This window comes from Podarcis pityusensis (genome assembly GCF_964106645.2).
Source record: "Podarcis pityusensis genome assembly, chromosome: 16".
NCBI lineage: Eukaryota > Metazoa > Chordata > Lepidosauria > Squamata > Lacertidae > Podarcis > Podarcis pityusensis.
This window is the reverse complement of record NC_138041.1, coordinates 3669722-3697113: the sequence shown is the minus strand read 5'-3', so window position 1 is coordinate 3697113 and position 27392 is coordinate 3669722. Positions and strand designations below refer to the sequence as shown.

General features: G+C 44.5%; 2 protein-coding genes and 1 long non-coding RNA gene across 6 annotated transcripts in view; 2 read left to right on the top strand and 1 right to left on the bottom strand.

Moving 5' to 3' along the window:
- Positions 1-25063, bottom strand: part of LOC308465130 — a 27826-nt gene extending 2763 nt beyond the window's left edge. The window contains exons 1-6 of one of the 3 annotated variants that reach the window (XR_013980265.1): positions 24937-25063; positions 22758-22868; positions 19208-19326; positions 10639-10809; positions 3406-3581; positions 1165-1210 (exon numbers count right to left, since the gene is read on the bottom strand). This is a non-coding gene — a long non-coding RNA (uncharacterized lncRNA). The remainder of the gene's footprint in view (positions 1-1164; positions 1211-3405; positions 3582-10638; positions 10810-19207; positions 19327-22757; positions 22869-24936) is intronic. The other 2 variants (XR_013980264.1, XR_013980266.1) reach the window with 2 other exon arrangements.
- Positions 7177-14361, top strand: CTSK (cathepsin K). Of its 2 annotated transcripts, none has more exons than XM_080984797.1 (8): positions 7177-7362; positions 9249-9381; positions 9898-10020; positions 10694-10849; positions 11608-11826; positions 11924-12089; positions 12751-12856; positions 14080-14361. In XM_080984797.1, the coding sequence occupies exons 2-8, from the start codon at positions 9250-9252 to the stop codon at positions 14177-14179; spliced, it is 1002 nt and encodes a 333-aa protein (XP_080840923.1). In that variant the 5' UTR covers positions 7177-7362; position 9249; the 3' UTR covers positions 14180-14361. The 2 variants fall into 2 exon arrangements, with proteins under 2 accessions (XP_080840923.1, XP_080840924.1); XM_080984798.1 differs by lacking the exon at positions 7177-7362 and adding an exon at positions 8022-8729.
- On the top strand, positions 18244-27392 carry CTSS (cathepsin S). Its single transcript, XM_080984799.1, has 8 exons — positions 18244-18473; positions 19233-19365; positions 20749-20871; positions 21926-22075; positions 22391-22615; positions 23166-23331; positions 24968-25070; positions 26918-27392. Exons 2-8 carry the CDS (start codon positions 19234-19236, stop codon positions 27015-27017), a joined length of 999 nt encoding a protein of 332 aa, XP_080840925.1. The 5' UTR covers positions 18244-18473; position 19233; the 3' UTR covers positions 27018-27392.

Below are 27392 nucleotides of genomic sequence, written 5' to 3'. Positions count from 1 at the left end.
CAAAGTAGTCAGTTCCTCCTATGACCAATTTCCCATTTCTTTTCGGGGGGAGGGAACCCACCAACAGCAGCAATATAGTCATAAGTTTCCCACTTCCTCCTTCCCACCCCCTGCTTCAGCTGAAAGGGCTCCTGTGCTTTTTATAGTTGTGGTGGAACCAACAGGTGGAGCTTTTGCCCAGTAGAGCAGCTGCCCGGGTTGAATGATCTTCCTGCAGAAGGAAGTATGCTAGAGGGAAGGGGAAATGGGTCCTGCATTTGCACTAACTAAGCTCTGAAAGAGTAGCTCTGTACGTGTTCATCAGCCAACCCTTGCACATCTTTGGGAACTACGATTCCCACTGGCTGGGGCTGACGGGAGCTGTAGTTCCACAACATCAGGAGGGTACTGGGCTGCGGATTGCATTTTAAGGAGGACTGTAAGATTTTAAAACCAGGTCCCTGCAAGAAACAGACTTAGCAGCGGCTCCAGGGCAGCAGAAAAAGACAAATCAAGAATTTCTTCATGTCTCACTTAACAAAAGAATGGCTAGTCTGTGACACTCCCAATGTGATTTTGTCATTGTTTAATGCATTTGTATATTGGCTCCCAGTTCATTTCTGAGCACAATTCAAAATGTTGGTGCTGACCTTTAAACCCTAAACAGTCTCGGCCCAGTATACCTGAAGGAGCATCTTCACCCCCATCGTCCAGCCCAGACACTGAGGTCCAGCTCCAAGGGCCATCTGGCAGTTCCCTCACTGTGAGAAGCAAAGTTACAGGGAACCAGGCAGAGGGCTTTCTCGGTGGTGGCACCCTCCCCAGTGGAACGCCCTCCCTTCAGATGTCAAGGGATAGACAACTGCAGACTTTCCAGAGACATCTGAAGGCAGCCCTGTATCGGGAAGCTTTCATGCTGGAAGCCACCCAGAGTAGCTGGGTGAAAGCAGTCAGAGGGGTGGGGTATAAGTAATATTTATTATTTATTATTATTACTGTATTATTATTACTGTATTATTATTATTATTATTATTATTATTATTATTATTATTCCCAGGTTGGGATCCAAGGCAGCTTACAACATTTGAGGACAAAAATACAAAGCAATAAAAACAAGCTAGTTAAAAGCAGTGATTATAATTCATCAGAACACATTTAAAACTAGGTATTAAAGCACAGCCTGACCTGATAGCAGCCCAGTGATCAGCATCGCCTGCACCTCATGCTCAATCTAGACACATCAAAGAAGCGTTTCAATTAAATGCGTGGCAAACTTTGTATGAGAAATCGGGTTGGCAAAAATGGAACTCCACAGCACCATCTGGCGTCGCAGTGTTAGAATGCATAAGCAATGAATATAAAGTGTTTCTTCTTTGCCAGTGTAGCTGAGTCCCTTGTTTCCAAAGGTCTGTTTGAACAGGAAGATTTCGCTCAGCCTGCTGGCGGAAAGAGCGAGCGAGGAGGGAGCCAGCCTCAGCCTGGCCTCTCTTGGGAGGGAATTCCACAATATGGAAGCAGCCGCAGAAAAGGCTCTCTCTTCTGTCATGCTTCTTATGTTGATGGGGTCAAGAGAAGGTGGTTAGACTCCAGCTCCCATCAGCGCTGGTGCTCAGGTTCTGCTTCTGGGATCCCCAATGGGGCACCTGGATGCCCACGGTGAGAACAGGAGGCCGGACTAGATGGCTACAGTATTCTTCTTATGCCAACAGCAGCAGCCTCAAAGAGGCCATAGCAGTTTGGGAGGTCTTGCATCACAAAATCTGCTTCCCTGGAAGATCAAACTTCTTGTGATAGAGGAAAGAAATGGCAGAACATACTAGGGACTCAGCCACATTAGTCAAAAAAACAACACTTTGAATGTGTTATGAACATGCAACACCAGATGATGCCAGAGAGCAAACAAATTTTCTATGCAGTATTTACATAGGGTTCCCCCCCCCCTTTTTGTTATAACGATTTAATTTCTGACTTATTTATAGCGGTTTTTTCCTGTGTGTAGATCCACCCCAGGAAGTGTAGGACTGGTGCTCTGTTTGACACAACGTCATCTAACCTCCTCACAAATTAGAACGAAGGCTCCTGAAATAGTTAACATCATCTGACATCCCTGCAGACAGATCAGGATAAATGTTTGATAAAGATGTTGTCTGGAAGTGGCTTTATATGGTCACTGCCAGCTAGGAAGCCTTAATCTATTATTATTTTTTTATAAGATATTTATTAAGGTTTTTTGAAATATTACAGTGAAAATGAAAAAGAAAAAAGAAAAATACAAAATAAAAACAATTAAAAACACACATATTTTCTATTACTTATTTTCCTTTAGCTTGTTTCCTGGACCTCCTCGTACCTCCCTTTTTTGTATTCCACTTCAATTTATTGGTTCAGCAAATCCTTACCATTAGATTTTAACCCATTTATAACCCTTTTTTTTTCATATTCTCTTAGAGCATTACAGCTGGAAACCGCTTAATTACTATCCAACATCATTCTATCATTCATTAATTTTACAATATTTCTGTAAATAGTCTTTAAATTTCTTCCAATCTTCTTCCACCGACTCTTCTCCCTGGTCTCGGATTCTGCCAGTCATTTCTGCCAATTCCATATAGTCCATCACCTTCATCTGCCATTCTTCCAAAGTGGGTAGATCTTGTGTCTTCCAATACTTTGCAATGAGTATTCTTGCTGCTGTTGTAGCATACATAAAAAAAAGTTCTGTCCTTCTTTGGCACCAATTGGCCGACAATGCCCAGAAGAAAGGCCTCTGGTTTCTTCAAGAAGGTATATTTAAATACCTTTTTCAGTTCATTATATATCATTTCCCAGAAAGCCTTAATCCTTGGGCACGTCCACCAAAGGTGAAAGAATGTACCTTCAGTTTCTTTACATTTCCAGCATTTATTATCGGGCAAATGATAGATTTTTGCAAGCTTGACTGGGGTCATGTACCACCTGTATATCATTTTCATAATATTCTCTCTTAGGGCATTACATGCCGTAAACTTCATACCTGTGGTCCATAACTGTTCCCAGTCAGCAAACATAATATTATGTCCAACATCTTGTGCCCATTTAATCACAGCCTTAATCTAAGGCAGCAACCATTGCTGGACCTTGGCACGTCGAATCCCGTCTGTTAATTAATAATTATGCCTTGTGTAATTCTGTCTGCTCTGAAAATCAACTGCTGCCTCTGGCCTGATCTGCAAAAACAAGCAACCCATGGGCAGCTGCCAGATGTTAGCAAGAGTCATGCATCATGGGAAAGGGAGCCTCTTTTGCACCTGCATCTGCAGGTGTGGGCGACTGACATCTTAACTTTCCACATGGTTTCATTGTAAATGCACGCAGGTGTTATTTTCTGCTTCTGAATCAAGTCCTGCTTCTGAAAAGCGTCCCCCAAAGAGATTTGGGCCAACCAACCTGGTGCTCCCAGCCATGCTCTACAGCCATGTTGGCCAGGGGTTATGGGAGTTGTAGTCCTCAAACATCTGGAGGGCAGCGCATTGGCAAAGGCTGGATGTAAGCTGTTTGCAGTTAGCCTCTCCTTTGCAAATCAAAACCTCTCTGGTTTGCTGTGCTGCCAGAATTGTGGTTTTCTGCAAAAAGAGCACATTCCTGACGTGAAGCTGGTGACTCAAGTCATATCTTTTCATTTAAGATCCCCCACCTCCTGGTTTTCCTTTCTTCCCACCTAAACTTTTTTAAAAAGGATTTAATTCAGTTTTGCATACTTAAGCTTGATTTCAGGGGCAGGAGACATTCTTTTCAGCCCACAGGGGCCAGATATAATAATAATAATAATAATAATAATAATAATAATAATAATAATTTTATTTATACCCCGCCCTCCCCAGCCAGGGCCAGGCTCAGGGTGGCTAACACCAAATATGAATTGCAATAAATTACAATACGGAACCTTTTGGGGGGCCACATGCAGTGGTGGGCAGGACCAGATGCAGTGGTGGGAAGGACTGAGAACATAAGTAGGTGGAGACATGGATCTGACTCTTACCATGCAAGGCTACTGTATATTCAAATCATGCAAAACTCAGAGATTTCTACACCACCACCTCTCTCTCCATCTTCCATCCAGGTATGCAAGAAACAGTCTAACCATTCAAGGATGCCTTCCAGTCAAGGGAAAGCACTCATAGGATCATATACTCATGGACTTGTAGAGTTGGAAGGGACTCCCAAGGGTCATCTAGAACCCCCTCCAATGCAGGGTCTCCAGGAGACTGAGGGTGGGATGTGGCCTGAGGTGAGGGGTGTGGCCTCAGGAGAGTCCTGAGACCACATGCGACCCCCAGCCCAAGGATCCTACCCCTATGGGGTATTCATTCATTCATTTGTTTTCTAATTTCTGTGTATTGTGTGCTGCCCTCTCCCAAAGCATCCATGGCGCCAACACGACATAAACCCCAAGCAGCCATTGTGATCAAGAAAAGCAGTCTGAATTCTGAAATCAAATTCTCATTAGCCTGGCTTCCACTTCATTTGCTTGGGAGCCAGAACATTTTGTGTTGCTAGATGTGACTCTTGCCTTCTCTGTGTCATGTGGGGCCTTACGAATCTCCAGCTGGAAATCCCCTGTTATTCATACATATACACACATGCACAAGCATTGACTTATGACAATTTTTAGCAAATCAAAGTGAGCTCAAGGTCAACTGCTCATCACATTCCTGCTGCTGTAGGTTTTGGTGCCCTGTGCCTGCCCAACCCAGAATTTGGAAGGGATGGGGCTGGGAAATAACAAAACCAGCTCCAAATCAATCCCCAAATCTCCTTTTCAAAGTCAGCAAGAGAAACAGCCTTGATTGAGATTCTACTCTTTTATCTCTGCAGCTCTGAACACTCTGAACAATCGAAGGCAGCTTGCAGAAATATTCAAGAAGGAAAACGCAAGATAGATCCTCACAATGCCGCTATGCTAAATGGCAGAAGCTCAAATAAAGGTGTGTGGGTTGTGTCGTACGAGGCCATGATGCTCTGGGGCAAGCAAGCCTTAATTCATTTCTTTATTCTTATGTTTATATCCTGTCTTTCCTCCAAGGAGCTGCAGGCAGGGTCTGTGGCTCTTTCTCCCTCTCCCCATTTCATCCTCACAACAACCCTGCGAAGTAGGCTAGACTGTGAGACTGGCCCACGGTCACCCAGTAAGAGCTTTGTGGCCAAGTGGGGAGTTGAACCCTGGATTTCTCAGGTCCCCCCAGCCTAACACGCTAACCAAGGCACCACACTGGCTCTGAGGGAGCATATCAAAGATTTGTATTGGGTCAAAACAAGCCCAGACAGATGTTTTACCTCCTCCCCCTGCCCACCCACCACTCCCCAGCTGCCTGAGTATAGTTTTTTCCAAATGGTATGTTCTCAAAACAGTTTTTTCCCCAATTCCATGAAAAATGAACACAATCCTGGGAAATGGTGTTGCTTTGATGCCTTGCTATATCTTGTTAAGAACATAAGACTAGCCTGCTGGATCAGGCCAATGTCCCATCTAGTCCAGCATTCTGTTCTCACAGTGACCAACCCAATTCTTAAAGGAAACCCACTAGTGGGACCTGAGCACAAGTACCGTCTCCCCTCCTGTGGTTTCCAGCAATTGGTATTCAGAAGTATTGCTGCCTCCAGCTATGGAAGCAGAGCAGAGCCATCATGACTAGCAGCCATCAGAAGTCTTCTCCTCCGTTAATTTTATCTTCTATGCTGTTTAACACCTGCATGAAACCACTGAGTGGGGTTATCCAGAGTTTTGGAGCACATTGTCAGCAATATGACACTCAGCTCTGCTTGTCATTTACATCTGCAGGCGAGGCTGTGGATGTGCTGGACCAGTGTCTTGGCTCGGTGTTGGACTGGATGAGAGCCAACGAACTGGAGTTCAATCCAGATGAGACATAGGCACTTTTGGTGGGTGGTTCCCTAGATTGGATGGATGGGAGGTGGCCCGCTCTTGATGGGGTCACATTCCCTCTGAAGGAGTAGGGATGCAGCTTGGGGGTACTTCTGGATCCATTGCTGTCACCTGAGGCTCAGGCGGCCTCGGTGGCACCGAGTTCCTTCCATCAGCCTGGGTTGATGGCCCAGCTGTGCCCCTATCCACTCCAGTCACCTACTAAATGTGTTATACGTGGGGCTGCCTCTGAAGACGGTTCAGAAACGTCGGCTGGTACAGAATTCAGTGGCCAGGTTGTTCACCGTAGCAAGGTGGTTTGAGCATATTACAACGATCCTAGCCTGACTACACTGGTAGCCAATTAGTTTCCAGGCCCAACTCAAAATGCTGGTGTTGACCGATAAAGTCTGAAACGGCTTGGGACCGTGATAACTCTAGGTGGACCACCTCTCCCCATATGAACCTACCGAGACCCTGTGATCATCATCAGAGGCCCTCCTCCACAAGAGATCTGGAAGGTGGAAACACGAGAACAGGCCTTTTCTACAGTGGCTCCCCTTTTGTGAAATGCTCTCCCCATGGAGGCTCACCTGGCACCTTCATTACATATCTTTAGGCACCATGCAGAATCATTTCACTTCAACCAGGCATTTGGCTGATTAAACATTCTATAGCTTTTAAAATGTGTTTCTGGGAGCGGGGAGTTCTCGGTCTGTTTTTGTTTTATTATGTATTTTGTATTCTCATTTTGTATTTTGTTGTTCTGAACTGCCCTGCGATCTTCAGATGAAGGGTGGTATGCACATTAATTAAACTGCAATAATAAATATATAATAATAATAATTTGTCTAATCTTCTTTAAAAGCAATCTAGGTTGGTGGCCATCATTGCCTCCTAAGTTTCACAGTTTAACTATGTGCTGCATGAAGAAGGACTTTCTACTGTTCCTTTTGCAAAATGGGGTTTGTGTTATTTGCGAAGCTAGTTCAATGTTTTGAAAGTACCTAGCAAATTTGTTACTTATTCTTTATTAGGTTACAGCTAACTAAGCTTTACTCAGAGTAGATCCATATCCCTCTGCTCTGAGCAGGAGTAGCACTGGATTGGAAACTGTTTTTCCCACCCACTTCCCATCAGAGCTGAAGTTCCGCCTGAGCCAGCTGGAAAAGTGATGCGATCTTTGCCAAAGGATCATGTGAGGAAGTTGATCCTCTTCCCGCAACCAGGCCTCCCCACTCCCAGCCCCCCTCGTTCTCTCACCACGGGTCAGTCTGCAATCCTGAGTAAACTTTGCCTGAGACAAACAGCCCAGATTTTCCACCGCCTGGCTAGACTTCCTCAAAACCAGCTCAGCATAAAGCCAAGCAGCCCGCGGGCATTCGTCCACTCAGTTGCAATCTTTGGGTATTTTAAAAAGCAACTTCTGCCCTGCAGACCTGCCCTTGCAAGAGAACTTCGGTGGCTGAGTTTTAACTCAGGTAAGACAGCTGTAGAAGAGAGGGGGTGACTGGTCTACCAATTTCGGTTTCTGCTTTTTTCAGTCCTCTGCATCATTTCATGATTTATTTATTTTTAAAAAATGCATTTTAGCATGTATTTCAACTGATAAACATCTTTTTGCATGCAATTTTTGCCTAATATACACATTGTTTGCAGGGAATTTAACATAATACATTTGGTTGCAGTTTTCACTAAACTGCATTTTTATTCATATGAATTCTTATACTCGTTTGGGAGATTGGGGTTGCATATCATAGAATCATAAAGGACTGTGAGGATTATCTAGTCCAACCTTCTGCAGTGCAGGAATATGCAGCTGTCCCTTACGGAAACTGAACCTGCAAACTGGGCATTATCCACACCATGCTCTAACCGACTGAGCATCAGAGAACTGCATTGCAAAATCTGGAGAGCGGTGAATTTTGAAGGATGGCTGTGTTTCAGTTTATGTGTTGTTTTGAGAGAAGCACAAATTATGTGGGTTTGCATTGAAACATGGGCCAAATCAAAGATGTCTTCTCGTTCAACTAGATGACCCTTCTAGGGTGGGAAGTGGGTGGGGAAAACTCTATGATCCTATGATCTATGATCCCTTCATCCCTTATTATGGCTCAAACCTTCCTTAAGGCTCAAACCTCCCATCAACCCTAACCAATGTCGCCGATGGTCAGCAATGGTAATCTAGACCTGCATCATCTGGAGGGCAACATGTTGGCCATCACTGCTACAGCCTTGCAGTGGTTTGTCAGTCATCTAAATCAGGCATGTAATGGGGGGACCTTTGGTCCTCTGCAGATGTTGCCGAGAGACTCCCTCTCTGGCAACCTGGAGATTTGCTGCCAGCCAAGCGTCAACAGCACTGAGCTAGATAGACCCAGTGGCCCGACTCAGGATAAGACAGCTACTTCTTACGTTCCTCTTTAAATCAGCCCTTTCTTCAGAACCATGAGGACTAGAATCTTACTTTATTTTGGGGGGTGGGAGGAACAAAAAATCCTCTGAAAGACCCCCTTAGAGGCCCAGTCCTATCTCTAGGAAGGGCTGTGAAAGGCTCCTGTCTGAAGCCCTGAACCTACAGGGTTCCACTGAGATTTAGCTTGCCCCAGTTTTTCGGTTTATTTTTTTTTACTCCCTACGGAGCTGAACAAAGGTAACCAGATCTTGGTTTTGCTGAAAGTGATGACGTATGGCGCTGTTTAGTGTATTAATGGGAACCAGCTGTGGCTCTGCACGTGACTCTTTTATCTTCCTAGTCCTTTCAAAGGACGGGTTTTGGGGAGAGAGAGGGGGGAAGGGGCTGTAGAAGACAGAAAAATAACTTGTTTTCAGCAGAAGTGCCGTCCAGGTAGGTTTTGGGAGGCAGCAGTCCAACGCCCCACCCAGCAGAATGAGGGGGGACCCCAAACTTACCAAGACCAGCTCACTTCTTTTTGAACTCAGCAAACTTTACCAATCTAAAGAGCTGGCCTTTCCTTCAAAGAGCTCAGGACAAGCATACGTGGTTTTACCCAGTCAACACCCCTCCTCGTGTTATACCTTACAACGACCCAGTGAGGTCAGTCAGATTGGCAGATGAGGACTTGCCAGAGGTCCCACTCTGAGCTTCCTGGGTGGCTGGCTGGGTTTGATCCTGTGCATCCTTACTCCCAAATCAGATCCAGCATCCATTAAAGGTGTGTGGCTTCCTGCAAAGGATCCTGGGAACAGATGTTTGTTCCAGGTGCTGGGGATTGCAGCACTGTGAGGGCTACACTACAGTCTGCAGGATTATTTGGGGGAAGCCATGTGCTTTAAATGGACGGTGTGTATGTGACCTGATACTTTCCTCCCTACCTCATCCTTGCCCTCCTTTCTCCCGTTCTAGGATGTTGTGGACCACCTTCATACTAGCTGCCCTGTTGCCAATAGCCAAGGCTACTGATGGCTCTCCTGATGGAATGCTGGACTCTCAGTGGGAGCTCTGGAAGAAAACCCACAGGAAGGAATATAATGGCAAGGTAGGGGGACTGGGCAGCAAGGCGGGAAGGGGCATTGGCCCCAGCTGGTTCTCTCCCAAGGCAAGAGCTGCTGGCCTGTTATGAGGAAGGGCGCCAGCTCAGTGGCAGAACACCTGCTTTGCATGCAGAAGGTCCCTAGTTCAATCCCTGGCATCTCCACGTAGAGTTGGGAGAGATTCCTGGTTTGAAATCCTGGAAAGCCTCCTCAAATCTTTGCGGAACAACTCTAGTTGTTGCAAAATGAGCTGCTTTTGGTGCAGCATTGCGAGGAACAAAGATCTACCTCTCTGCTGAGACATTTCCCCACTGCTTGGATCTGCTAGCAACAATTTGTTCATGCAGAGGGAATACCAGAAATTGTGCCCTTTGCACACAATAGAAACCTGCAGAACAGCAGGTGGTCAGGAGGGGTCCAGGTGAAACCTGGCTGGGGGCCGCTTCTGGACCAAGGGCCACCAGGGATTGTCCTGTACATTAAGATCTTGAACTAACCTTTTGTCTTTTTGTAACCTACAGATGGATGAGGTCTCCCGGAGGCTTGTATGGGAGAAGAACCTTAAATACATCAACACCCATAACTTGGAATTTTCTCTGGGAAGGCACACTTTTGAATTGGCTATGAACCACCTGGGAGATATGGTAGGTAGTGCTAGTGGTGGAAATTTGCTGGGGACATCTCTGCAGCGAAATAATCCGAAAGTGAAGATTGGTAACCTTTTAACTTGGGGGGGGGATGGTGGTAACTGCCAATATTTTAGCTGACCAACCCCATGCAAAAGTCTGACTTATTTTTACATCCACTTGCCTCCATTGCTAATCTGGCTTCACTTCTGTTACCCTCTACCACCTCCTTATAAATGTCTCCCTGGCCTCCAGTTTCGGAAAAGCCTAGTAACCTGGGACACATCTAGAAGTTCTTTTTACAGCACATGTATGACGATTCATGTTTATGATGAATATCCAGGCTGTGACACGTGATCCTAATTTCAATACTATTTGCACCTGCAAGCGTTTGAGGCGGTCACACTGCTTCATTTCCAATCAGTGCATATCCCTGTAACTTCTTGCTGAAATCCTGTAACTTTTCATACCACTAATGTTCTGGTTTTTGGGTTATTTTGTACCCACACCCTTTGTTGCGTTATTAGCCTGTCTGGGCAACAACAGCATTTGGGGGTAATCCTGTTGCGTACCGCTTAAATACTACAGAGTTAAGCAGAATATAAATAGTTGGAAAAAATGAAGAATGCAACTCACAGAGTACAAATGCATCCATCCACCTTTCACTCACTTGCTGTTTTTCCTTCTCCAGACCACTGAAGAAGTTGTTCAGAAGATGACGGGGCTCAAAGTCCCTTCCTCACGCAAACAAACCAACGACACCCTCTACATCCCAGACTGGGAAAAGAGGGTTCCTGATGAAATGGACTACAGAAAGAAAGGCTATGTTACTCCAGTCAAGAATCAGGTGAAAATCCTCATCTCTTTTTTCTGTTTACAGCTTCTTGCTGGGTGGGCCTTAAGTCATCCCTGCATGGCTTGTGATGCTGTCTGCTCCTTCCCTTTGGTCCAAGGATCCCACTTTAGACAAAAGGAGGGCCTTCTTCACACACACACATACACACACACACACACACACACACACACACACACACAAACACTGCACAGCATAGTCAAACTCTGGAATTTGCTCCCACAAGAGGTAGTGATAGCCACCAACTTGCATGGCTTTAAAGGAGGATTAGACAAATTCACAGAGGAGAATTTTTTAGCTATTGTGTGGGGGTGGTTGTGTCTTTATGCTCCTTCAGAACCACGCCGGGCTCTGTCGGGAGGAAAGACACAAACAATAAGCACAAAATAATAATAGCTGTTATCCTGTTTGGGGAGCCATGATAATGACTCCCAAATGATAAAGATAATAAAAAAGAATTGTGTTTCGGGAGCCATGGTAATGACAATAAAGAGTAATTCTGTTTGGGGAGCAATACTAATGATAATTAAGAAGAATTGTGTTTTGAGAGCTGTGGTAATGATAATAGATGCTAATTCTGTTTTTGGGAGCCATGGACTAATCCAATCATACTGTATACCCAATGCAGAGATGCAGAAGACTTATTCACCCCGGAGCACAAGCAAAGCCAAATAGCACACCGTTTTGGGGAAAGGCTGTTTTGATCACAACCGCTTCTCGTTTTGAGTTTATTCCCCCTTCTTTCTTGGCAGGGCCAGTGTGGGTCCTGCTGGGCTTTCAGCTCCGTGGGCGCCTTGGAGGGGCAGCTCAAGAGGAAGACTGGCAAGCTGCTTAACCTCAGCCCACAGAACCTGGTGGACTGCGTCACCGACAATGATGGCTGCGGGGGCGGCTACATGACCCATGCCTTTGAATACGTGAAGGAGAACCGAGGCATTGATTCGGACGATTCCTACCCATATATCGGCCAGGTAATGGGAAACCTGAGCTCCAAACCAAAACTCTACTGCTCCTCTGCACAATCTGCCATGCTCTGTATTCACCCTCTCCTGTTCATCCACCTTGCAGGATGAAAACTGTATGTATAACCCAACTGGTAAAGCTGCCAAGTGCCGTGGTTACAGGGAGATCCCCGAGGGGAACGAGAAGGCCCTGAAAAGAGCTGTTGCCAGGATAGGCCCCATTGCTGTGGGCATCGATGCCAGCCTGGCCTCCTTCCAGTTCTACAGCCGAGGTAAGAGAGGATGGACTACTGCAGCAAAATGGCAAACAAAAATCCATAGATTGGGGGAAAGTCAGCATAAACGTCCATAGATTCATGGCAATTTCATAGAGAAAGGCATAATATTTGGGGAAATGGCATGCCAAACTGTATAAGGCAAAATATTACACACTCATTTTTTAATAATTAACTGCATTTATAAGGAGCTCAAGGCAGCATCTACATAGTTCTCCCTCTCCTCATTTTACCCCCACAACAACCCTTTGGCTGAGGGGGATGCTTAACCCTGGACTTCCTTGTCCTAGTATGACACTCAAAGCTTAACAATGACCCTGTGCAGTTGGTTAGGCCAGCCCAAGGTCACACCCAGGGACCACCATGTGGCCAAGTGGAAGGATTTGAACCCTGGTCTCTTCCAGGTCCTAGTCCAACAGTTCAACCACCACACTGCACTGGAGAAATGCACAGTACAATTTTGGCATTTTTTTTTTGCAAGGTGGACTTTTTTATTTTAAAGCACATAAACACTATGCAGGAAAAATCTGCAGTAGCTGAATTTAAGATTGGAAAAAGGAGGCACTAAAACCGACTAATTTGTCCATCCCATTTTGAGAACCACAGAGATTGCGATAGGATAAACTGAGTCATACCCTGCCCCTTCTGGTTTCCTTAGGTGTGTATTATGATGAGCAATGCGATGCCGGCAACATAAACCATGCTGTCCTGGCCGTGGGCTATGGGACTCAGAAAGGCACCAAGCACTGGATTGTTAAAAACAGGTACATATCTGAAGTTTTCTAAAAGTATGTCCAAGAATGGTGGGTTTGGGGAGCTCTAATAGGTGGCTAAGAGACTTTAACTGCGAGGCTGGAAGGAGGACAAACATCCACCACCTATCAGCCAGTGCCCTGAATATCCCCTTGCCCTTTCTATATTTAGACTTGTGGTTTGTTAAGGACTTGCTGGGAATTGTAACTCTGAGAGGGGTAAACTGCAGTACCCAGAATCCTTTGAGTGAAAGAATGTGCTCCAAATGTGCTTTAAAGGTACAGCGTGTACAGAGCCTCAGTATAAAGCAGATTCCTATGTTTCTTCCACAGTCAGAGGCAGGGATGCTTCTGAATACCAGTTGCTGCAAACCACAGGGGAGCTCTTGTGCTCAGGTCCTGCTTATGGGTTTCCAACAGGGATCTGGGTGGCCGCTGTGAGAACAGGTTGCTGGACTAGATGGGCTCCCAGTGGCTTGATCCAGCTTTTCTGATGTCATAGAATAAAAAAATTGGAGTTGAAAGGGACCCCAAGGTTCATTTAGTCCAGCCCCTTGCAGTGCAGGAATCACAGCTAGATCATACATCATGACAGATGGCCTTCCAACCTCTTTTTTAAAACCTCCAAGGAAGGAGAGCCACCACCACCTTTCGTGGGATTCTGTTCCACTGTCAAACAGCTCTTACTGTCAGAAAGTTATTCCTGATGTGGAAGCCCTTTAGAAATTTGAAGATGGCTCTCCCATCTCCTCTCAGCCAGGCTAAACATGACCAACTCCCTCAGCCATTCCTCATAAGACTTGGTTTCCAGACATGTTCCTGCTTGCCAGGTCCAGAGGCAGTCAGTCTAGATTCCAAGGTTCTTGGGGGCCTTCGGTCACTGTGAACACAGCTTGCTGGACTAGAGGGGTCCCTGACAGGCCTGATCCATCAGCCGGCTCTTTTGTACTTATGGGCAACTCCTGCACATCAAAATTGCATCTCTTCACTCCTGACATTCCTGGTCCCAGGCGATTCTGGCTTTTGAAAGCAATCGCCACTGCTTTAAGTAGAGGCAGGAAATGAATAGATACCCAGAGCAGATGAAACAAAACAGAAGTGACATCTCACCTGCCTGGTTATCTGAATTTTCTAATGTGTTGGCTGACAGAGAATGTTTATTCACGTTCTTACTCTTTCTCTTTCTTTCTTTCTTTCTTTCTTTCTTTCTTTCTTTCTCCCTCTCCTCCCCATAGCTGGGGGGAAGAGTGGGGCAACAAGGGCTACATCCTGATGGCCCGGAATATGGACAACGCCTGCGGGATTGCCAACCTGGCCAGCTTCCCAAAGATGTGACCAGTCCACACATGCACTATCACACCAGAAGTGGCCCTCATGTCAGCAAATGGCTGGCTTCCTGAGCTGACATTACGGAGCACTAACAAGGGACTTCTGTGAAAGCTGTTTTGCTGCAATGATATAGGCAGTCGTCTGTGACAGCATATTAAAAGGCTTTTTTTCATTTTCATTTTTTTTAACACAAAATGCCTCGTGGTTTTTCCTCTGCAAGAAAAATGGGAAACTTGCTAATATTAGGAACACATTATCTCTCTAACTCAACTTCAATACCAATACAAAATCCAGCATAGATTAATGCAGATCTTTTTATAGAGCTGATTCTTGGCTCCCAGAATGAAAATTTTCCCAACGCACAAGAGCCAGGGTCTCTACACTTGAGTATTCCTCTCTTATCCAGGCAAGTGAGAAGTGTTTTCAGAGTGTAAGGACACATCCCAGCAGGGCAACAACCTACAAGGGGAGGATGCAAAGCAGGAGCTGATGAGGGGTGTGTGACTTGGTCCTGAGGGCCAGACAGAGAGGGCTGAAGGGCCGCGTTTGCTCACTGCATCAGAGCCTGAGGTTCCACATGCCTGGTGTATGCAAGTCAGGGCACCAGAACATCCTCAAGCAGAGAAAGCAGGAAGGAACACACAGAGTAGATCACTCAAGCAAGTGAGCCAAGCCACGTCCTCCATGAATGACCAGTCCTGGTAAGGTGGAGCCCACAGACAGGAGGATGCAAGATCCAGCAGGTGTGCTAGGTCATATTTTGGGTATGAAGCAGCCCAGCAAGGTCCAGCAATCAAGTAAACAAAGGTGGTCAAGGACAGAACTTTAAGGGACCCAGAGAAAGCCCTAGAAGCAAGCGACTTGCTCAAAGCAAGTCTCAACAGAGTCCTTTTTATACTCCATGAATGCTTTTTGTGTGCATTATCTGCTTTGGCCAGCAGGGCTAGAGGAGTGTGAGGCCTGGAGGTGAAGAGGTGGTCCTTCAATGAAATCTTGAAGGGGGCAGCAGCCTCTCGGGGAGGGAGTGGGGGAGTGGTCTCAGGTTGACTCAGTTGCTGCCACTGGCTTTCTATGTATCTGGATCGCTGCTACAGCTACAAGTTGGGATCATAATGACAAAGAGGAATTGGGGTCCAGTCCATCTAGCATCCTATTTCCAACTCAAGTCAGCCAGGTGCCCCTGGGAAGCCCCCAAAGCAGGCCACAAAGGCACCAGCTGTCACCAGCCATCTGCCTGGTATTCAGGGGTATAGTGCATCTGGACTTGGAGGTTTGATTTCAGTTTTGGCAATTGGCCATGGATTTCCATGAATTTGCTCGACCTTTTGGATTTTTGAAAAAGCCATGTGAACCAGTGGCCACCAACCAAGGTGGGGTGGGGTGATTTCCCAAAACTAGCAATACCTTGTGTCAAAGAACTTTCTTTTGTCCTGAATTTACTAGCAATTAGCTCAGTAGCAGAGCTTCTGCTTTGCATGCAGAAGGTCCAATCCCTGGCATCTCTAGGTGGGGCCAGGGAAATGTCCCACCTGAAACCCCAGAAAGCTATTGCCAGTCACTGAAAACAATGCTGAGCTTGTGGGACAAACTGCCTGACTCAGCATAAGGCAACTTTCTCAGTTCCTATTCAAACTGGCCGTTTCTTCAAAACCATGAGGTTGTTGTTTTTAAAGGAAGGGCTGTAGCTCTGTGATAGAACACCAGCTTTTCATGCAGAAGGTTCCATATTCAAATCCCTAGGGCTGCGCTCCTAAGTGAGATTCAAGTACCAGTCCTGAACATGAGTGGGAAACAAGTATGCCATCCTGTCCTTCGCTGCAGGGAGCAAAACGTCTAGACTTGGTCCAACTTGGCCTGGCTTTTTGAAATGTTTACTATTTATTTTATTTTTTTTAAAGAATTCTATACCACTATACCATTTAAAAAGAAACCAAAGCGGTTCACAGCAATGAAACATAAAACCATAAAATATTTTTTTGTTTTTGTTTTTAAAAGAGAGAGTTAAAAACAGGCATCAATTAACCATTGTACAATGGCATATTCTTAATTTCCTGCATAAGCCTGGCAGAATAGAAAAGTTTTCAGCAGGTGTTTAAAAGTTGGCACAGAAGACACTTTGGTTTCTTCTTGTTGTCAAATGAGCCTTGCCAACTTGGGGGATGACCAACAACACTCCTGCAGATGATCTCGGCGATTGAGCTGGGATATATAAGGGTTCAGGCGGTCCCGGAGGGTTCCTGGACCTGAATTGTTCAGGCCTTTGCAAGTTAAAACAAGGACTTTGAACTGTCTGCATGGGTGCAGAAAGCATCAGTGAGCTCAGGAAGAGAAAACTGGCAGCAGCTGGGTCAAGTTTTGCTTCTCCTTTCTGGTGATTACAGGAAGGGCATCAGCTGAATTTTGTTGAGTGCAGTGACTTGGGCCGCTCTCAACTCAAGAGTCAGGCCCCAGTGCATACGTGTGGGCGGAAGAGAATCTTTCGGTGTGGCAAGTATCAAAAACCACTTGTTCCCTCAGCCCAGCTGCTTCTTGTACAGCAAAGACAAATTCTTACAGTCTCTGGGTTCGACATGAGCCAGCTCTCTCCATGCCACACTAAAATTAAGCCAGTTTATATTTTCATGGCCCACCCAATTCTAGGGACTCCTTCCTGCTTCAGGTTTTTGAGAAGGGCTAGAGATCTTTTATAAAGGCTTCTCCACATTCCAGCAAAGCCAATTGACTCCTTGCCTGACCTCCTGATTGGTTTCTTTAGCTGTGATTCCTGCACTGCAGGGGGTTGGATTAGATGACCATTAGGGATTCCTTCCGACTCTATCATTCTGTGATTATAGGCTTGGGAAGCCTGGCTGGATCAGGCCAAAGTGGGTATATGTTACTCAGAATCCTGCTTCTCACAGTGGCTGGTCAGATGCCTCCAGAAAGCTTACCAGTGTGGCTGGATGCCAACAACCTTCTCTCACTGTCTCTCCCCAGCAACTGGCATTCAGTGGTAGGCTGCCTCTAGACCTGGAGGCTTCACATTGCCATCATGACTCACAGCTTCTGAGAGACGTCTGCATCCTAAATTTGTGCCATCTGTTTACATCACCAATATCAAACTAGAAGAAGGAAGGCCAAGGAAGAGTCATGGCTCAGTGGAAGAGCGCATGGTTTGCAAGCAAAGGTTTTGGGTTCAATCCTTGATGCCTCCAGAAAGGGCTGGGAAAACACCTCATCTGAAACCCTGGGGGGGTGCTGCCAGTCCATGTTGACAGCACTGAGCTAGATGTGCCAAGGGTTTTATTCAGTATAAGGCAGTATACTGCTCCTAACAGATTGACTCAGGGAGGACAGATCTGTTACTGGTTACTTGTACAGTCTAGTAACTTTACTTGCTTTACTTGGATTAGGGATGGGGGAAGAATTTGGATTGGGTCACATTTTTCGGTGAGCTCCCCAGGTCACACATCCCAAACTTAGTACACAAACTGAGATGCCCCTGTCTTTCAAAATCTGCCCATCTCCAAATTTTGCAGTGCAGTTCTCCAATCAAAACTGTGTGCATTAGGGGAAAGCATCTACCTACAAATTCAAATATTAGTGGGAAATGACCAACAATGCATTGTATTATGGAAAATTGTATTTTAAAAATGTATGTATTAAGAAAAATGCTGACAGATATTAGTGAAGACTTAAAAAAAACCCATTGCAATTGATGCACAAATAATTGTAAACCAAATTCAGTACAGGAAAAAAGGAGAGACACTGAGAGGAACTGAAATTGACAGATTCATCCATTTCTAATCTGGCTTGATCCAGATCATATATCCTTCAATGTGTTTCGCAACTAGTTTAAATCTTAATAATATAGACACACATCCAGCGGGGGAAAGCAGCCCAGTTACTGGTTGTGTGAGCACAGTCTGTGAAGAGAGAGATGCAGATGCAGAAAATAAATGCAGGGCATCCTGTGAAGTGGGGAACGAAGCTAAACTTTCCTTGTTTCATAATCTCCTAGCAAGCCTGAAGATGTAACAAATCAATTTACAGTCATCTTGCACACTCAGATTGCTCACCATTGTAATGAAAGCAAGGCATTTCCTTTATTGGGGTGGGGAGGCTCATGTGACATTGAGCATAAGAAATCGAAAGTAGCCTTTTTATCAACAGCATGCGGGTGAAGCAGGAGCAGTGTTGTTGAAAGGTTCAGCTAGAGAAACAACATAAGAAAGGGGCTCCTGGAACAGGAAGGCTTCTTACACCCTAAAGAAGAGGTCAAGAGAGAACACCCAGCCTCAGCCTGCTGAAAGACATCCAGGTAGGTATTTATAAGGAGAGACTTGGAGAAAGAGATTTTTTTCTCTCCTTTACTGATCTCTTTCGGAGCAATTGAGGAAGTAACTTTATTTTTTCTTTTAGAAAAGGGTGTAGGTCCATAAGAGGGGAGGGCACCCTCCAAAAGGCTGAGATACACGCACACAAAATACACACACACACACACACACACACACACACGTTTAGAAATGCTTTTAAATAAGTAAAATAGGGGTAACTTTTATTAGGATCAACCAAAAAAAAAACCAACAAAAAACAATAACCCATAAACTGTGGCCAGCCTTTAGGCACTGCAGAACTCTTTATTGGGCAAAATGTTATGGAAAGGGGAAGACTATTCAGGTGAGGTAGGTAACAAAAGGAAAGTTGGAAAAGGAGGCTAGAGGTTGTTGTTAATTTTATTTAGTACCTGCCCTTTGCCCTAAGGTCCTAGGGTTGCTCACAGTAATTTAAAAAACAACAATTTATAGCATATTAATATTTGAGGAATTGGGTGGGTCCTAAAATATACACATAGCCACGAGGGCTGGATATAGACTGAGCTTACAATGAAGACTGCAAGCTATGTTTCTCCCAGGTGCTGAAATACCAGATTAAGAACATAAGAATGGCATCCCAATTTCCAAGTGGTGAGAGATTCCAGGTGCTTACCCAGGGTTCACCTCACCCTGGAAGCCACCTGTCTTATCGCCATGACACCAGCAGCCCCGTACATACCAGCTTTCTGTGTCTGCCTCAGCAGGATGGAACTGTGGGCCTGTGTTTTCCTGGCATTTGCTGCTGCTGCTTCGTCTGCATACTGGGAGAAGGACCCCACACTCAACAGGCACTGGGAGCTTTGGAAGAAAAAGTATGGCAAAACATACAAAAATGAGGTATGGGCACAAGCTGTCGGCATTGGAGCTTGGGTGTAGAAATTCCAGTACTGTCGTACCTTGGAAGTCAAACGCCTTGCCAGTCGAACGTTTGGGCTCCTGAATGTTGCAAACCCGGAAGTGATTGTTCCCGTTTGTGAACATTCTTTGGAACCCGAACGTCCGTCGCGGCTTCCGAATGGCTGCAGGAAGCCCACACAGAAGGCTTTGAAAGCCTTGAGACAGAGTAAAATGTGGAAATGGTTGCAAAGAGTGCTGGGTGAGCAGAAGAGTGATGAAAGGGCAAATGTAGAGGTTCAAGGGGGAAAGAACACCCTGTGATTCCAGGGGTATCAGGCCAGGTCTGCAGCAAGGCCAAGTAGTCAAGGTAGCTGGAGTGAGAGCCAAGATAGTGCTAATGCAAAGGCACCCGGTCTGATAATGGAGTAGAGGAGGAAGACTTGGGGCCCTTGAGATGTTGCTAGACCCCAGTTCTCACCAGCCCCAGCTGCTAAGATCGGGGGGGGGGGGGGCAGGCACTTGAGTTCCCCATTCCTGTCCTAGAGAATACGAGCAGGCATTAAGTAGATATAACAGTTGTTTGATCAGTTAGAAAACTGAAGCAGAGGCCAATAAACGGCACATATCACAATAATAAGTATAAACTTCTGCAACATCCTCCACTATGGGCTGGCTGTGGGCAGAAACCAGCAGGCCCAAAGGACCGATTCTGTATGTACAGATAGTAATCAACAACTCTGATGTAGTGGCATACTTAGGACTCATCCATACTTACCTTTTGCCCTGTGCTTTTTAGGTACAGGTCCACACTTTCCTATTTCCTCGTCTGTGTCTGAGCATTTTCCCTCACCTGCCACTGTTTTCCCCAGGAAAACCCCATCTTTAATGCTGAATCAGAGCAAATGGTAATTTGGGCTTTCTGTGGATCGACGTTTGTTGATTCAGCACTAAGTGTAGATGTGACCTTAGTTGCAGGCATTGGGATGAGTTTGGGTTCTGTTTGTATAGATATGGCAGTATTGACTCAAACTTTAAATTGTAAGGTGAAAACAGTCTTATGTTAGTTTAAATAATAAAAACATTTTGGTATGTTTTAATTATTGATAGTTTGCCTTATGACAACCTTAAAATGTTATCGTCTTCACATAATCAAACTGAGTGATTTGTGTGATTGCCGTGTTATGTTTTGAAATGATGTAGCATTTGGTTCTTATTGGAATGATGTATCAATCAGCATTTTTGTTTTTCTGTCATGTGAGCCACTTCCAGCACATCTATATGAAAAAGTTGCATATAAATTTATAAAATAGCAATGGTAATAATAATAGATAAATTTCCCTTCATAAACAATGTGAGCTTCTGCATTTTTCTTTTTTTTTTAAGAAAGAGGAAGGTGGTCGACGTATGACTTGGGAAAGGAATCTGCAGTTTATCATGTTGCATAACCTCGAACATTCGCTGGGGTTACATTCCTATGAACTTGGCATGAATCATCTGGGGGATATGGTTAGTAAACGAATGTTTAACATGATTGATGGGTATGTTGGTAATTCTGTCATATTAGAACAAATATGCCACTGATTGAAACCAAATAACTGGAACTGGCTGAATCAACTTCCTGCTGGGATTGAGGAAAACTATAGCAATAAAATTTTGAGAGAGGTGGAAAATTTTCATTTCATTTCTAGGGTTCCTCCTAAACATTACTTTTTAAATGTGAAATAGGGGAGGGGAGTCCAATTCATACGTAGATTTCAGTATTAACATTTTCATCTTACTGAAGGAGGGTGCTTTAGCTGTGTTACAGAGCTAGCACCGAGTAGTGATGGGTTGGATATAATGAACTTCAAAATCCCTTCCAACTGTGAAATATAGTATGATAGCAAAATTCTGCATATTACTAGGGATGGAGGAGAAATGCAATTCAGTATGCATTTAAAGGTGAATCTATTAAATTCACACCTTCCGAAATAATATGCTAACTAAAACAGGTATCCTCCGAAATCTGCACTTATGCGAATGTTGTCATATAGTTCTCCAACGAAACAATGTTTACAAAAATGCATATATCAGGGGTAAAATGTACTGAGAAAGGAAGATGTGAATGAAAATAACACCAGAGAAATTGTTTGCAAAAATATGTACTGTAGTAAACAAAGCATATAAAAATGTGTTTATTAGGAGGAATTTGATCTAAAATGCTAATGAATTTTTATGAGGATTTAAAAAATAAATAAATCACAAATTGCTTGCAAAATGTGGAGAACTGAATTTAATATTGGAAAAATGAGAAACTAAGAGAACCAAAATTGGCAGGTCCTTCCATCGCTAGTCCCTACCCACCTGAGGGAATGAACCCTTTACAGAAAAAATGTGACCGATTCTTGCTTTTTAATAAGTGCTTCTATGTTCCTTTATGCATCTTATTGAAATTCATGAAAGTTTCTATGCCATAATAAAATTGGTAGTCTTTAAGTTTCCACAAGACTCTTGGTTGCTTTTGCTTCATGAAGCTATCACCTAACACAGCAACATCTCTGGAATATGTTCCTTCATGTAGACCAGTGAGGAGGTGACTGCTGTGTTGACTGGGTTGAAAGTTCCTGACTCACGCATGCACAATTCAACATATTATGTGCGAAGTCTGGGAGTCCTCCCCAACACTGTAGACTGGAGGCAGAAAGGGTGTGTCACAGATGTTAAGAACCAGGTAAGAGAGCGTCTTTCGGCATTTCCAGACCATCACTGTCTTTGGGTGGGATTCAATCACACCTCAGCAAATTCAAATTGTGCAATTAAAGCTGATTGCGAGGACTTGCACAACAACCAGCTTCCAAAAAAATCAGACTTTTTGCGATAAGGAAAGTGATTGGCAAGTGCACTGGAAAGTGTGGGGAAATGCCTGCTACAATGTTGTCTAATCTCTCCACAAACAAATGAGAACGAAGGCTCAATGAACGGGTCATCTGGAACTTAGCAATTTCTTCCTTTGAAACTGATTCTGATAGCTTCCTTTCCATTTTAGGGTGCATGTGGTGCATGCTGGGCCTTTAGTGCTGTTGGGGCCCTGGAAGGCCAGCTAAAACTCAAAACAGGGAAACTGGTGTCTCTCAGTGCACAAAACCTTGTTGACTGCTCCAGTAAGTATGGAAACCATGGGTGCCATGGAGGCTACATGGAGGCTGCCTTCCAGTATATCATAGACAACAAAGGCATTGATTCGGAAGCTTCCTACCCATATGAAGCCAAGGTTTGTATCATTTAATTTAGATTGAATGTAAACATAAAACACTACAGAGTGCATCTGCAGATTTATTTCAGAATATATCCTGTCATGATCGCTAGCAATGCATTAGAGACTGTTGCAAATAAATTACATTTATTGTACTTACTTACAAAGACATACATCTTCTAAGATGATCTTTGCTTATTGTATGCGTGCATCATCTGAAACAAAGTTGTTCTTTCTTCTTCTTCTTCTTCAGGAAGATGGTTGCATTCACCTGAATATTTGTGTAAATTAAAACCAGTGCCTTAGTTGCCAAATCAGCTAAAATTATTTGACTTATTTAACTAAGATATAGATTAGATACATCTAATATCGTTATAACAACATTAAACAGGTCAGCGTAGATCCAGCCCTAAGTGTCAGCAATAGTCACTACTGCACACCTTTTAAAAACCTGCTACCCACAAGGCAGGCCCCTTTGATCTGATCCAGCTTCAGAGTTCTTCTTAAGATCTTATACTGTTAGAGAAACTCATGGAGGAAAAGCAACTTTATCTTCTTTTTCTTTCAGAATGGAACGTGTCACTACGACCCCTCTGCACGAGCTGCTACCTGCTCTAAATATGTTACTCTCCCATATGGAGATGAAGCTGCCCTGATGGATGCCGTAGCCAATGTTGGCCCTGTATCGGTTGGTATAGATGCAAGTCTAATGTCATTCTTCCTGTTTAAGCGAGGTGAGTTCTACCGTGCTTCCCTGCAAATATACTCTGGATAGACTCATTGGAAATCAAGGGACACAGAGAATTCTGACGGAATAGGAGCAGAAATAGCCAGCTGTTCACTTACTTATTTGTTTCATGTCTGGAGTGGAAATCCATCCAGTAAATACAAACAGTATTAGCTGTTGTTGTTTTCAGTCTGTGAACAATATATACAGTAATCAATGACTCTCTCTTCTCCACCCCCACCCCATTTTTATTATCTTTTGTTTGCATGGAAATGAATGGCCTTCACATTTACAAGTAAAGTCACTTCTTTTGGAAGCCGAACTGCAGTGGAACCGAAACAGCACTGCATAAGATGAACATGGGTGCTTCAGTGCTTTCTTTCGTGCCCATCAAAACTAGCTTAAGTCCACTAATTTCAGTGAGTTTACTCTGAGTATGACTTAGTTGGATTCAACCCTCTTTGGCATGCAAAGAAGCAGACTCTTTTGCTATCCCAATGAGGTCAACCATTTTGTGCAGGCAAGTTGTTCAGACAGGGCTGGTTGTGTGTGTCTGCATGCATGCACACAGATTAACGGTCTTCTGAAAGCCGCAATGTTACCTTTCCTTCAAGAAATTATTCAATTGGGTGTGATCCTTGGCAATTCCTTGCTGTTCTCTCCATAGATACTTTTCAAGCTTTCCACAATCTTGACCCATTTTTAACCCCAAACAGCAATGCAGGACCCACTAAGAACAAATAAATTATGCCTTGTATTATTCTCACGTTTACTGTTGGCCTGTCTAGAACTATTCTTCCCTCTCTCTTGCTTTTATGTACCAATCTCCTTTTCTCTCCAGTGCTGATGTGACCTACATTTAGTTGGTCCTGAACCCACCAACAATTAGGCTAAATAACTTCCTAGGACATTACTCAAAACTCTCCCTTACCAAAACACCAATGCCAAACTTGGTAAGGAGTTAGGTTACTACTCTAGTATTATTACTTCCTCCCCTCCTCCAATTAATATCACATTATGATTTTATCTTTGCATCTTTGATACCTGCTTCCCCCAATGTTGTTTGCAGAAGGGCTGTAGCGCAACAGTACAGCACCTGTTTTGTATGCAAAAGGTTCCAGGTGCAATCTCTGGTGTCTGCAGGTAGGACTGGGATAGACCTCTGCCTGAAGCCCTGGAGAGCTGCTGCCAGTCAGTCAAGATAATACTAAGCGGGATGGACAATGGTCTGAATTGTTATGAGGCAGCAAAGGCTGGCCATGCTATTTGGCAGAGTGATGAGGGGCCAAGGGCAACAGCAACTCCCACTATTTCCCCTAGGTTTTCTGACTTAGCCTGCTCTGTGCCCACAAGGCTAGCCTGACACTATAGTGGTAGATGTTAACAGATAACCACTGCTGAAGTAAGATTCAACTACCAACCTGATCAGATTCTGCACATGGGATCAATGGGTGCCATCTCTTCCTTCTCATTTGGCAGCCCTGAAGGCAGCTTCCTGTATCCTCTTGGTGGAATATAGCACATTTTGTTGACCCTAAACTAGGAGGACTATTTTTCAAGAGCAACTTTCATTTGCTTCAGTTTCAAAAATGTACCATACGCTCATACACACCTGAAAGTGATTCTTTATCCTTTTTATGTAGGTGTATATGATGATCCAAAGTGTTCTCAGCATATAAATCATGGAGTCGTTGTAATTGGATACGGAACAGAAGAAGGCAAAGAATATTGGCTTGTGAAGAATAGGTAAGGATACCCTTTAGGGAACCAGCTGCTAAGCCAGCATTGTATATCAGTGAGTCCACTGCCCATCCATTCTGAGACATTTTAGTCTAAAACAGGCTTCCTCAAACTCGACCCTCCAGATGTTTTGAGACTACAACTAATCCAGAATGCAGCAGCTAGACTGGTGACTGGGGGCAGCCACCGAGACCACATAACACCAGTCTTGAAAGACCTACATTGGCTCCCAGGACGTTTCTGAGCACAATTCAAAGTGTTGGTGCTGACTTTGAAAGCCCTCAACGGCCTCAGCCCAGTATACCTGAAGGAGCGTCTCCACCCCCATCGTTCTACCCGGACACTGAGGTCCAGCGCCAAGGGCCTTCTGGCGCTTCCCTCACTGCGAGAAGCAAAGCTACAGGGAACCAGGCAGAGGGCCTTCTCAGTAGTGACGCCCGCACTGTGAAACACCCTCCCGTCAGATGTCAAAGAGATAAACAACTACCTGACATTTAGAAGACAAACTTCAGGGAAGTTTTTAGTGTGTGACATTTTAATGTATTTTTAAACTTTGTTGGAAGCTGCCCAGAGTGGCTGGGGAACAAATAATAAATAATAATAATTATTATTATTACAATTCCCATCATCCCTGTCCACGGGTCCTGCTAGCTAGGGATCATGGGAGTTGTAGGCCAAAAACATCTGGAGGGCCGAGTTTGAGGAAGCCTGGTCTAAAGCATTGTTCTTCAACCTTGGGTGCTCAGTTGTTGTCAGGACTCCGTGTTTAGCTAATGGGAGTTTTAGTCCAGCAACATTTTGGGGCCCAAGTTTGAAAAACGCTGTTCTAAAGCATCTACTGTAATTGGGAAATGAAAGGGGGCTGTGCTCTGAGAAAATGTTATTGTTTTATTCTATTTCGTAAACCGCTCTGTGAGTTTGGAGGCTTTTTTTAACAATTAGGAGATACAGACATTTTTATGAAAATTTATAAAAGAGGATTAGATAAATTCATGGAGTATAAGGCTATCGGTGGCTCATCACCACAATGGCTATGCCCTGCCTCCACAGTTGGAGGCAGTATGCTTCTGAATGCCAGTTACAGTGGTGCCTCGCAAGACAAAAAGAATCCGTTCCGCGAGTCTCTTCGTCTTGCGGGTTTTTTCGTCTTGCGAAGCAAGCCCATTAGCGGTTTAGCGGATTAGCGCTACAGTATTAGCGGCTTAGCTGGCTTAGCGGATCAGCTGATAAGCGGCTTAGCGATCAGCTGTTAAGCGGCTTAACGATCAGCTGATAAGCGGCTTAGCGATCAGCTGTTAAGCGGCTTAGCCGATCAGCTGATAAGCAGTTTAGCGGCTTGGGAAAAAGGAAAAAAACCCCGCAGGAACTCGCAAGACATTTTCGTCTTGCAAAGCAAGCACATAGGAAATTCGTTTTGCGAAGCACCTCCAAAATGGAAAACCCTTTCGTCTAGCGGGTTTTCCGTCTTGCGAGGCATTCGTCTTGCGGGGCACCACTGTAGTTGCCTCCTGGAAACCACAGGAGGGGAAAGGGCTCATACTCAGGTCCTGCTTGTGAGTTTCCCAGAAGCAGCTGGGCGGCCACTGCGAGAATAGGATGCTGGACTAGATTGGCCACTGGTCTGATCCAGGAGACTCTTGTGTTTTTATGTGGAATCGCCCAGTAGCGTAACGAGGGTGGTGTGACTGGTGTCCCGACACAGCACTGGAAGCATCCGTAACATGAGATATTAAGGCTACATGATAATTATTTTTAGTTCCTTACTGAGCATCGTAAGACCCTTGAAAAGACCCTTGTTCACAATGAAAGTGTTAATTATTCTCCTAATGTCTCATTCTCTGTTATTTCAACAGCTGGGGTCTAAGTTTTGGCGATGAAGGATTCATTAAAATTGCAAGGAATCATGGGAATCGCTGTGGCATTGCCAGCCAGTGCTCCTATCCACTAATCTAGAGAGGATTTCCAGCTCACAATGGATTGTTCGTCACTGAAAGAACAGCCCATTAGGCAACTAATCTTTAGAGTTTTTAAAAAATCAAACCGCTCTGTTTTAAGAAGAGTGATTGGTCTCCAAAGGCGAGGTCTTCCTGTCAGCTCCACCTGGTAGATCTGAGACAAGCAGCCAAAATGATGATTTATCCTGGTTTATCTTGGTATTTGCTAAGCATCCCTTGGGCGCTGTGGGGCTTAATCAGTTAATAATGTAATGTCTGTAGTCCTGCTCTGAACAGCCCAAGCTTTATGTAATTGCCGGATAGTATCACTGTTACAACCTCAAGGTATGTTGGAATAAAAGCTGTGTCAGGTAAACACAGAAACAAACAAAAA

What these genes read in the sequence shown, in the direction of transcription:
- CTSK (XM_080984797.1), top strand. Translation starts at nt 9,250, where the DNA reads ATGTTGTGGACCACCTTCATACTAGCTGCCCTGTTGCCAATAGCCAAG. An exon ending in TTACTCCAGTCAAGAATCAG is followed by an intron (nt 10,850 to 11,607) that starts GTGAAAATCCTC and finishes CTTTCTTGGCAG; the next exon opens with GGCCAGTGTGGGTCCTGCTG. An exon ending in CACTGGATTGTTAAAAACAG is followed by an intron (nt 12,857 to 14,079) that starts GTACATATCTGA and finishes TCCTCCCCATAG; the next exon opens with CTGGGGGGAAGAGTGGGGCA.
- CTSS (XM_080984799.1), top strand. Translation starts at nt 19,234, where the DNA reads ATGGAACTGTGGGCCTGTGTTTTCCTGGCATTTGCTGCTGCTGCTTCG. An exon ending in GCAAAACATACAAAAATGAG is followed by an intron (nt 19,366 to 20,748) that starts GTATGGGCACAA and finishes TTTTTTTTTAAG; the next exon opens with AAAGAGGAAGGTGGTCGACG. An exon ending in TGAATCATCTGGGGGATATG is followed by an intron (nt 20,872 to 21,925) that starts GTTAGTAAACGA and finishes TCCTTCATGTAG; the next exon opens with ACCAGTGAGGAGGTGACTGC.